General features: G+C 44.6%; 1 protein-coding gene across 1 annotated transcript; it reads right to left on the bottom strand.

Moving 5' to 3' along the window:
* Positions 1 to 1023: 1023 nt before the first annotated feature.
* Positions 1024 to 10073, bottom strand: LOC116102097 (zinc finger protein 175-like). The gene is given in 7 exon segments (XM_031386316.1): positions 1024 to 1451; positions 1453 to 1506; positions 1508 to 2780; positions 6554 to 6646; positions 6854 to 6980; positions 8060 to 8252; positions 9856 to 10073. Coding segments are annotated over 6 exon segments (1731 nt in total). The 5' UTR covers positions 8132 to 8252; positions 9856 to 10073; the 3' UTR covers positions 1024 to 1339.
* Between the last annotated feature and the right edge of the window lie 2227 nt (positions 10074 to 12300).

The following is a 12300-nucleotide window of genomic DNA, read 5'->3' as shown; positions in this document are numbered from 1 at the left end:
AGGGAGATGGCTCAGTCAGTAAAGCCTTTGTCTCACATACACAAAGACCTAAGTTTGGCCCCACAGAACTTAGGTGAAAGGCCAGGAATGATTACACAACTGTAGTATCAGCGATGTTGAGATCGGAGTTGAAAACCAGTGGATCCTCAGAGCACAGTGGCCACCTAGGTTAGACTACTTGGGGAGGGTTCAGGCCAATAAGAAACTATCTCAATCAAAAGAAGGAAGGTGTCTTTAAGAGCCTATGAAGTGACACATGAGGTTGCTTTTGACATTTCTGCTTGCAGACACACATCCTCTGAGCATAACAGTCATCATCAACAGAGCAGCTGTGATCACACTGAAGTGACCCTTGGGGTTGGACCTGTGGTCTCTTTATAAAGTTCCCTCATAGGAGGGCTGTCAAAGGCCATCAGTCCCTCAGCTGATATCTCAAGGACCCCTCCCTGTCAACGGAGTCTGTAGCCTCACTGTATTGGAAGATACGAAAGTAGACTATGGTTAATTAACTCAAGGAGGGATGTCATCTACGCAGTTATGGGCAAGTTGTCATCCACGCTGGGCTGAGACTTTTAAGTACTGTGGCTGCCCTGGGGTCACCCAGGCTCCTGAAGGTATCCCTCACTCATGTTCTGTAAGTATGTCCAATAAACTCTGGCAATTCCTACGTTGGGCTTTGGTGGAATATCTGAGAGAGGGTAGATATGTGTTTTCTCAAGAAAGATTCTCATAGTACACAAACATGTGCACCCAGACTCACAGCAGCGCATGAATGTGGGTATTTGTACTTCTGACAAACGCTTTACTCTTTTACTCAGCTATAATAATTTGTGTACTTAAAATAAGCAATGCAAGCCGGGAGGTGGAGGCGCATGCCTTTAATTCCAGCGCTTGGGAGGCAGAGGCAGGCAGATTCTGAGTTCGAGGCCAGCCTGGTCTACAGAGTGAGTTCCAAAACAGCCAGGGCTATACAGAGAAACCCTGTCTCGAAAAAACAAAAAAAAGAAAAAAAAAAGCAATGCATAGCTATAATTAGGTTTCTTTATTTAAAAATATGGGTGAGGAATTGATTTTGTGGTAAAGCCTTTCACATGATCGGTATCTACAGTGTCAGGTCCACTGGTACTGAAATCTGACTTGTGTTTGAAGGGCTTTCTGCATTCAAAAACCCATCTCAGGTTTCTTGGCACAGAAGGAAAGATGAGAGCTTTCAGCTGTTGGAAAACTTTCCCAGTCCAGGACATTTTCTTCTGTTTCAATTTGATGATGTTCCTTCAGCTGACATGTATGACCAAACAATTGTACACACACACACACACACACACACACACACACAGCGCTAAGGATTCTCACCAGTGTGAGTCTGTTGGTAAGACGACAACTGTGACTTGTGCAGGAAGTCCTTCCCACATTTGTGACAGGCAAATGGTTTTTCCCTACTGTGAGTGCTAAGATCTGCCACTGAAAGCTTTCCCACAGTCAATGCACACATAGGGTTTCTCACCTGTGGATCCTTTGATGCTCATTCAGTTGGGCTTTAGAAGACATGGCCTTCCCGCAGTCGCTGCATACGTAAGGCCTCTCCCCAGTGTGAATTCTTTGATGTGTGCTGAGAGCTGAACTGTGGCTGAAGGCCTTCCCGCAATCAGGGCATACATAAGGCTTCTCGCCGGTATGTGTTCGGTTGTGCACTTTAAGGTGGGACTTTCTCCTGAATGACTTCCCACAGTCGCAGCACTTGTAAGGTTTCTCACTGGTGTGAATTCGATAGTGCTCAGGCAGGTGACATTTATTACTGAATAACCTCCCACAATCTCTGCACTCATAGGGCTTCTCCCCTGTGTGAATTCTCTGATGTGTGGTGAGGGCTGACTTTTGACTAAAGGCCTTCCCACAGTCAGAACACACATAAGGCCTCTCACCTGTGTGTATTCGAAGATGGATCTTTAGGTGGGATGCATAACTGAATGACTTCCCACAGTCACGACATCTGTAAGGTTTCTCCTTTGTGTGAGTTTCATGGTGTGCCTGCAGGCTGGATGTACTGGTAAGTGATTTCAGACAGTCAGGACACTCGTGATGTGTCTCTCCCCTGGTTGTTCCTGGATGAAAACTCAACTCAGGTTTCTGAAGGAAGGACTGCCCACAGACGTGGCAAATAAAATGTGTCTCTAGAGTGTTAGTTGTCCGCTGCTGACACAAAGCTGACCTGGCACTGAAGACCTTTTCATATGCGGTATATTCAACTGGCTTGTCCCGAGAAAGAATTCCATGCTGCAGAAATGGTTGCTTAGGGCTGAGGACATTTGCACACTGGTCACCTCTGTGTGCTTCCTCTCCTGCGTTGTAAATTGTACACGCAGCACTGGGAAGGCCTTGTGTGAAGAACTGACAAGAGTCCACAATGCCCTCAGGCTGCTCTGTGGCACTGTTTTGATGTTCACTGTCTGCTTGAAGGGTAGGCTGCAACACCTTTTCGCATGGGCAACATCTCAGCGATCTCTTTTGTGTAGAAATGGGGTGGGGGCCTAAAGGAATGGATCCCCCAGTTGCTTCACCTCGATCACGATTGTCTGCGGTTAGTGTTTTCTGGCTGGAGAAAGCACCAGGACTCAACAGTGGGATCTGGTTTGGCTGATCTGTCTTTTTAGGGTCACCACCCTGCCACGGTCCCTCTATAATGGAACAGTATGAACCACCTCTAGTGATTACTCTTGATACATCATTTGGAAATGCAGCTTTCACACACATTTGGTGTGGTGAGTCATGCTCTGACTCCCCTGTTGAGAAAAGAGATGAAGGAACAGACTCGGTGAGCAGGACACAGAAGGAATCAGAGTCTGAACACAGAGAAACCTGTGTCAGGAAAGCAATGACCCCGATGATGCTGATAATGGTGAGAGATGCTATCGTGGCCCTGAGAAAATGCTGCACACTTACGTACTAGAGCAACTTTCTCTGGAGTGGACACATAAACTCACTGAGTCCCACAGTGTACCTACACCTATATGCCTTCCTTTCCTCATGAGGACACAGAAGCCTTAGTCAGTGTGGCCAAGATCGCTTACACAATTTGGGAAGTTGGGTTTGCTGAGAGACAACCAGTTTATGCAAGAGGCCCAGTGCTATAAATAGAGAAGGACAAATAAGTAAGGGGGAAAACAGACGTGGCTATCACTGAGCAGTCAACAAGCAGCCAAAGTCAAAAGAAAGGGATACAAGCCATTTTCTCACCCGTTTTGGTGTTGTTGCATTTTTTAATTTCCCTGTTTGTAAGGATTAACTCCAGACTTCACCATGCTCCGAAAGCCTTTGCTCCTAATCTTTACACTCCCAGGTTTTTTATTTTTTTGTATCTTACTTGTCTACTTAGTGTGTTTGTGAATGTGTTCATATGTGTACATCTGTTTACTCATGCATGTGGAGGCCAAAGGTTGGGTATCACCTTTAATCACTTTCAGTCTTGATTTTTGAGATTCCCAGCACACACGTGACCACTCACAACCATCTGGAACTCCAATTCCAGGGATTCAACACTCTCTATGGCTGTGCAAGTCCCAGGCACACATGGGGTACACAGGCATCCATGAGACAAAACACTCATACATATAAGATAACTCCAATATAGCTAAACAACATCAACATAAAAATGGTGAATTACTCCTAACTCTAAGCATGTACTCATATCCTCTAACTCAGTGGTTCTCAACTTGTGTGGGCTGCAACCCCTTGCAGGGTGTGGAGAGGTGTCAAATGACCCTTTTTCATAGGGGTTGCATGTCAGATACTCTGTATATCAGATATTTATATTACAATTTATAACAGAAGCAAAATTACAGTTATGAAGTAGCAATGAAAATAATTTTAGTGTTGGGGGGGCTCACCACAACTTAAGGAATTAAAGGGTCACAGCATCAGGAAGATGGAGAGCTACTGCTCTAACTCAACTAAGCTTGCTGGCTTGGTTTGGTCTTTTATTCCAATTCAAAATTACTTTATGGAGTGACCATTCCATGTGCCCTCAAAACCAACTTCCACGCCACCTCGGACTGAGGGCGATGCTACCTCATATGAGCCCTGAGAACAGTCACTCCCCGCATCCTCCTGCTGATGGCTGCATCTCAAGCAGCCTTTCCTTAAACACTCAGCATACACAAAGGCACCACTGCTATTCCACACTGTCCACTACAACCTGTTTCCTTCCATTCACTTTAGCAGACACTGAAAAATCTTCTAAAACAGGAGCAAACAGTATCTTCTGCTTATCTCTAGGAATTGAATACATATCATTCTTTATTTGCTGAAACCGCTTTTCACGAGAACAACAGCAGCAGCAACAACAGAGAAGACAATCTACTTGGCAGGTTATATGCAATGGGGAAGAGCAACAGAGCAGACATTAACAGAGACCTATAACTGTGGCTCGGAGCACAAGCGAGGAAAAATACTCAGGGACATTTATTTACAAATTGGTAATATATGGCCACTGAAAGAACTGATGAATTCTACATCATACAAAAAAAAATTGAATATTTGCATCAAATCATCATCAGGAAGAAGAGAAAGAAATAAACATGTTTGCTGTAAGAGAAATTGTCAATAGATTATTAACCAAACTCCTAAGTGGAACGCACAAATATAATTATGAACAAAAAGCTTAAGTAAGGATATAGGGAATTGGTTTGTACTGATTTCAGCGGAATTAAGAAACAGTCATATAAACTGTATACTAGAAAATAAAAATGAGCTGGGCAGTGGTGGCACACACCTTTAATCCCAATACTTAGGAGGCAGAGGCAGGTGGATTTCTGAGTTCAAGGCCAGCCTGGTCTACAAAGTTGAGTTCCAGGACAGCCAGGGCTATACAGAGAAACCCTGTCTCGAAAAACTAAACAAACAAAAACAAAAACAAAAAAGAAAGAAAAGAAAAATGAGCAGGAAATATGATGTAATAAACTCAAGAATAGAGAAACGCCAAGAAACAAAAGTTTCTCATACGAAAACACTTTCTAACTTGGATGAAGATGACCCCAGTTTCTCATGTCTCAAAACTAAAGAAGGGGCCATCCACAGGACCAGTCCTCTAAATAGCTAATTTACCACACACAAAGACTGCAGATGCTAACACACATCGTCACAGTTCGAATGTAAGGCCTGTCTGGTTTCATTTCTGTTGCTGTGATAAAATGCCCCAACAAAAAGTCACTCAGAGGGAAAAGGACTTATTTTAGATTACCACTCTAGAGTCCATCAGTTCAGGGAGTTTCGGGTGGTAGGGAACTGAAGCAACTGGTCACGTCACAGGCATAGTGAGGAGAAGAGGAAGGCTGAACACATGTATCTTGATTTCTGTACTCCCGCACAATGTGTGACCTGACTACAGAACAGTGCTGCCCACACAGCTGGGTCTTCCCAGGTCAATTCATGTAATCAGTACAGTTCCCCAGAGGCATGCCCACAGGCCAGCCTGAAGAAGACAATCCCTCATTAAGACTCTTTCCAGATGGTTCAACATTGTTTCAGGTTGATAAGATTAGCCAAGAGATCTGAACAGAATGGCTCCAAAAGGTAGTTCCTATAAGAAAGTATGGCTGGGCCCACAAGATGGCTCATTGGGCACAGGTGCTTGCCATCAAGCCCGATGACCTGAGTTCGACCTCTAGGAGAGAACTGACTCTGCAAGGACTCTCAGACCTCCACAGGGGTGAGTGTCCTGTGCTTACCCAGAGAAATAAACACAGAAAGAAAGGTGGTAAGAGATGACGATACAGGAACATACTAAACAGGAATACATTGGTGCCACAATTAGGAGGACACATAAAACAACCCAGGATCAAAAAGGACACTAAGGAAGAGATAAATAAATGGGGTGAAAGAATGAGAAGACCACAAAATGATAAACCATACAAAAATAATATATACATAGAAAATCTAGTTCTATAACAGATATAATGAGATGTTTTAAATAATTATGAAAAGATATCACAGAAGGACCTAGAGAGATAGCTCAGGGGTTAAGAGTGTCAGCTGTTCCTCCAGAGGACCTAAGTCCAGTTTCCTTCACCCACGTAAGTGCTCATCACCACCTCTAACTCTAGCGCTCTTTGGGCCTCTTCCAATACACACACACACACACACACACACACACACACACAGAGTCTCAAAACCAAAAATAAACTAGAGGAAACATTTTTTTTTATTCATTATACAAGCCATATATTAGTGAAGTTGATAGTGTAAACTGTTGACAATTAAGACATACAAGCAGAAATCTACATGTGATTTCTGCTTCATGATTTCCAAGCATAGCCTGTGAATCTATACTGACCATCAGAAGTAAACTTAAGCAGGCTTATCAGCATGGATACTACCCAGTAACCATCCTTCTGTCCCTATTACATACTCGTGACAAAATGTAGTATACAGTGTTTACTATGAAAACTGGGAGTGGGGGTGGGGGACAATGTAGACACCCACTACTGAGGGATGAGTAAGTGGGTGGGGCTGATTACACCTCTCAGCTATCTACCTGCACCTGGTAATAGTTACGCACCTTGACCACACCTCTGATGTGGGAAATCAATCTTCCCCATCCGTTCGTCCTTCACTTTCTTCATCTTGAGGATGACCTCTGGCCTGGGATACCCTGTGGATTAGAAGGATTCTGGATCTGTGTGCATCTAACTTCTTGGGCTTTAGAGGGTATCCAATGAACTCTAGGTGAAGTACACAATTCAACATCAAGTGCTGTGCAAAAAGTAACACTCAAAAGGTGCTCAACAGGAGCGAACAAGAACAAAATATCATGACAGATATGAGGCCCGTCCTGGATCCCCCGGCCAGCTGTGCTCACCCACTGCCAAGAGGTGGCTGTAGATCTCCAGCATCACCTCCTGGTACAGGCGTCTCTGGGCAGGGTCCATGTGCTGCCACTCCTCCTGGCTGAAGTTCACAGTCACATCCTCAAAGGACATCCATCTCTGTAACATACTCACTGTGAATTATTCCTTGAAAGATACACCAAATAGACATGTGTTTTTAGTGATCCCCCCCATCATACCATTAAACTTATCACAAAAATACTGATTTCACATTTTATGTTCAAGCATAAAGAAGCACATAAATAAATATCCTGCCATGTATTGTATACTTTGTCTTACTCACTCCCACCCCCCAAGGAGAACAGAATTTCTTCACTAAAATTATTCAGCCTGACAGCTATTAAGCTACAGTATGCTAGAGCCGTGCGGGGTTCCTGGGGTTCAATGTTTACAGTATAAGCTTCAATGCTGTGAGAAACTCAGACTGGTAAAACAGCAAATGTAAAAACTCAGCACGGGCTACAAAGAAACATTTTACAAAAATACACAGAGAAAATGTTTGGAGGGACAAACTGAGGAGCGGTCGTTGTTGTCATGCTCCATACCGCCTAGCAGCTTAAACTGTAAATGAGATGCTCAAAGTACGATAGAACACTGTTCTCCAGAAGAAAAAAAAAAAAGTGTGAAAGCAGAGAGGTAGGGAAATCCACAGTAAATTTGGAAAGCAACAGAGGGTTCTCTTGGAAGGTCCAAAGACCCCTTCCAGAAGGAATAAAAACCTATCAGCTGGACACAACGGGGTGGGGGGCAATTCTAGGGATACAGCTTTCACAAATCAACTATGCTGGAGGCATCAGTGACACAGCTGTCCAAATTCTTCATGCCTACGGGGGGGGGGCACCCCTCATCTATGCTCCAAATAGTTAGCCACAATACTCTCTCTGGTTCTGCAAGCTAAACTTGGACGCGCCTACTTCTCTGACTGGCTAGTCCTCTCCGTCTGGGTTGAACAGAAACAGGACTCCCCAGGGAGTCCTAGATGGTCAGATAAACCTAAACCCAAGAAGCAGCACAATGAACAAGTCATGAAAAGATAGAGACGTGCTGGAACTTCAGCCGTCCAAGTTCTGCTCTTAGCCGAAGGCTCAAGGCTGTCCCAGGAACAGAGCTCACAATCTGATACTTCCAATGTCTCCACTCTAGTTCTGGAAAATGGAACCAACGCCACCTCTCCTCACCTCACATGGCCTATCCTGCTCCTCTGTTCCCAGTCTCTGGGGCTTCAGACAGAAGTTCACATCAGCAGCCATGTCTGGATTTCCTCAGGATTCAGGTAAGCATGTGGAAGTTCTGAGTAGAGGTGACAGGTAGAACTCAGCTTGGGTGTGCTAGAAGATCGGCAGTGTGAACGACTTGGCCTGACCCAGGAATCTATGAAGACACCAGAAAGTCCTGGAAAGTCAATGACTGTGGGACACTCAGCCAATATTTGTACATGAACTTTTGAGACCCCCTACCTGACAGGTATTATAGACATACCGATGAGTAGTAGACATGGTTAAGAAAAAGCAGTTCAAATCTTTCTTTTTTGTTTGTTTGTTTGCTTTTGTTTTCTGTGTAGCCCTGGCTGTCCTGGAACTCACTCTGTAGGCCAGGCTGGCCTTGAACTCAAAGATCCGCCTGCCTCTGCCTTCCAAGCGCTGGGATTAAAGGTGTGTGCCACCATGTCCAGCCCAATTCTTACTTTTATGAAGATCCAGGAAACAAACAAACAAAAATAAACAAAAGGCCAAGATTTTGAACTAATGGTTAGGAAGATTTCATAGGCGATTCCCCCACCTTTTAACTGTAAGAAGGGAAGATATTAAGCAACAAAGGAAGAGACACGTGTTCCACGGGCATTAGGAATCAGCGAGTCCTTAGCACTTGCCTGGCAGTAAAGAAAATATACATAAAAGAATACTTTCTGTTTAGTGATGTTCTAATCTACTACACGCATCTATCTCATTTACAGTTTAAGCTGATGTGTTCTGTGGAGAATAACAGCTGCTCCTTACTTTGCCCTGTCCAACGTGTGTGTGTGTGTGTGTGTGTGTGTGTGTGTGTGTGTGTTTGTAAAAATGTCTCATTTTAGCCCATGCTGAGTCTATGTTTGCTATTTTACAAGTCTGATTCCAGCACTCACATCAGTGGCTCACAACCACCTGCAATTAAGCTCCAGGAGGATCTGAAGCCTTGGGCTGCCACATTCCATTCCCCAAACAGACACACATCACATGATTTAAGAGTTGAAAACAAGGGTGGGGTGGTGAGCAGGGGGAGGGGGAAAGGAACAGGGGTTTGTCTTAGTTTTTGGTTTTTTTATTTTATTTTTATTTTTATTTTTGGAGGGGAACCTGGGAAAGGAGATATTGTAAATAAAGAAAACATCTAAAAAAAAAAAAAAGAGTTGAAAACAAAAAACTAACAGCATATGTTCTCAAAAGGCACCCAGGCAGAGACAGTACATTAAGTTTCGGTTACTTAGAGCCACACTATACATTCCTAAAGATAACTTGAATCAGCTCCAGCTCCAGACATAAAAATAGACCACTGATAGAGACTGCTACCCATCCCCCATTCCACCACACACACCCCAAAACAACCCCTTAAATATTCAGAGTAGAAAATGACTAACAGCCAAGCTTGCCCAACAGAAATCTGCATACATAACGTCGTACATCTACTAGTTTTACTCAGTCAATTAAGAAAAAAAAACCTTTTAAAAATTTCTGGGAACTTCAAGTTACACCACACACTCCTGTAACCCAGCACTCAGGAGGCAGAAGCCGGAGGACCACTGCCACGTTTGAAGCCAGCCTGGTCTACTTAAGTAAACCTCTTTGGCTTAGACTTCTGCTTGGGGGAAGTTCAACTTAGCCACAGAAGAAGTAATGAACCATGACCTCGGTCAGTCACTGAGATTTAGAATAGCTAGTCGAAAAGTTTACATAATAAAGCTGTCTGGCAGGGTGTGGTGGCTCCTCCCTTTTACCTTAGGAGGTAGTTCCAGCGGGATTCTCGAGTGGAAGCCAGGGTGCTAGGTACTACCCGACGTGGCTAATTTGAACTTCCCTTCCTCTCTCTGCTTTTCACCATTACTAGCTTAGTCTTTTCAATAGGGGTACTGGGCCATGGCCAACCGGTCGGGGCTGCAGGAGACCAAGAACTTGCAGTAAAACTTGTTTACAGCACCACCCAGCTCAACAGCCGATAACAGATCCTTGCCACGCCCATAGGGGTCCCAAGGCCATCACAGACTCACACATACCTTCAAGGATCCCACTATTCATCCCGGTAATTAGTAAGTTTCAAACATTTTTCTTTCTTAGCACCAGCTCCCCTATGGGAACTATTAGGGAAGTGGCCCGAAGACCGGGTCCCCAGCACCTGAACAAAGGTTCCTCTCTCAGCTCTGCGGGCTCGAGCCCAAAGCTACGAGCTTGCAGATTGTTCCATCCCTTCTATCAATTCTGACACTGCTTAGGCTTGGACAGACGGAGGATGCTGCAGCCCCAGTGTAAGTCAAAACCGTGAATACACTCATCTTCCATCTTTATTCACTTTTTCGCTTCTCGCATGCCAGTGTCTGATCCGGACTCCAGCCTGTCACGGTCTAAGCAAACACTCCCAGTCATGCCAGCAGCACGGTCGCCCTCACAGACTCACCAGACCCAAGCTCACAGTAGCCGGCTCCAATGCCACCCTCGACCCTGCTCTCCCGACTCCCACAGGACGCCCACCCCAGCTCAACCATCGCATCCCCTTGCAACAGCCCTAAGTCATCACTCAACACAAACCAGAGCTCAGCAGCACAGCATCCTTCCTGCGCCACCGCTCACCTCGCCCTGCACTTCAGAGAGCTCTGCACAAGGCACGCAGGGTGGACGCTCTGGACTCCCCAGTGTTCAGAATCCAAACTCCCACGGCGTCCTGGTAACGATAACAACTAACCACGTGAAGATCTAAGCGGAAATCGACGCTCTAGGACACTTCTGGTTAAAATGAACTTCACCTCAGCCACTTTTCCGGCGGAAGTCGGTATTGCCCATAGCCCCTATTGCTTGCAAGCACAAAAGTTGTGTTGCGCATGCCCACCACCACGTGCGAAGTTACTCTTTGCCAATAATTATAATGGTGTACACTCTGCCACCACCCTCCCACGCGCCATGCCCCACACCCACATTGTCATGGCTATGTCCATATTTGAATTATGCAAAAGTCATCATCAGAGTACTTCACGTCCATACGTCCATGGGCAATGTGGAATGTTACAGACTAAAAAGTCTGAAGCTCCTTGAGTAGACATGCATTTAAGAAACAGTTATATTGCATATTCCTAAAAATTTTCTCCGTATTTTCACACGGACTTAAGACTGCTTTCTGCTAGTTTTCTAAAACTTGAAAGCTAGGAAGAGTTATTGGGAAATGGGAAGTGAAACCATATGGAATATTAAGTATCTAAAATGAGCCTTCTTTGTAACACCAAAAATTAACCTGTAAGCCCCACCTACCCAGGGACCGGTAACTTCTTGGAATGCTGGGAATTGTAGTTCTTGGAAAATATCTAACGCCACAAGGCACAGTACAGTGGCCTATAGGTTTGTTCTTATAAACGCCTACAACACGTGGCTGGAGGCTGGGAAATTTCAGGGAATGATTCTGACCTAAGTCCATTATTTGGTCAGTATGTAATATTTAATAAAGCTTGCTTTAAATTTGGCCCAAAAGCTGGAACTGGTTTTTCTCTGAGAAATCTCAGGATTAACAACACATCCTTGGAACATGTCATGGTTCCCTGAGGAAAAGCATCTATTCTCACTTATAGATAGAATTTAAAAACGAAGCAAACAGAAATGAACAAACAACAACAGCGACAACAAAAACCAGTGCATAATAGAAACAATGTTGAACTGTCTATCGAGGAGGAAAAAAGGGATAGGGAGAGTCCAAGCAGTGACATGCGGGGACAATCTGCAGAATGAATGACTTGGCCTGATTCAAGGGTCTGAAAGATATCAGAAAGCCCTGAAAAGTCAAGGATCATATTACCACTCACCCAGCATTTGCCCAGGACAAGCTGAAAGCCCTACCTCAAGGTCATCTGCAGAACAGACAAAGCCCAGCAAAGTCCAACACCTCCTCCCACCTCTTAACTCTGGCAACAGAAAAGTATTAAGTAAGGTCACATTAGTAAAATGAGGACGCAGGTGTTGGTCACTGGCATTGGGAATTTGATGCCAGATGAGGCTCATCAAGTCCTCAGCCCCTACCTGGCAGGTCATAGTATGACTAAAAAATCAGCTAGCTGTCAGCTTACTTTCCAAACACTCTTTTCAGCTGTATGTCAGAGGCATTACCACATCTGGTGTTTAATTGTGGGAAGCCCTGCTGTGCTCTCGGAGATTCTCAAACCGAAACTACAAGTTGACAGCTAGTC

This window comes from Mastomys coucha, unplaced genomic scaffold, assembly GCF_008632895.1.
Source record: "Mastomys coucha isolate ucsf_1 unplaced genomic scaffold, UCSF_Mcou_1 pScaffold21, whole genome shotgun sequence".
NCBI classification, from domain to species: domain Eukaryota; kingdom Metazoa; phylum Chordata; class Mammalia; order Rodentia; family Muridae; genus Mastomys; species Mastomys coucha.
The sequence above is the reverse complement of the archived record's forward strand: the minus strand, read 5'-3'. Positions and strand labels throughout refer to the sequence as shown.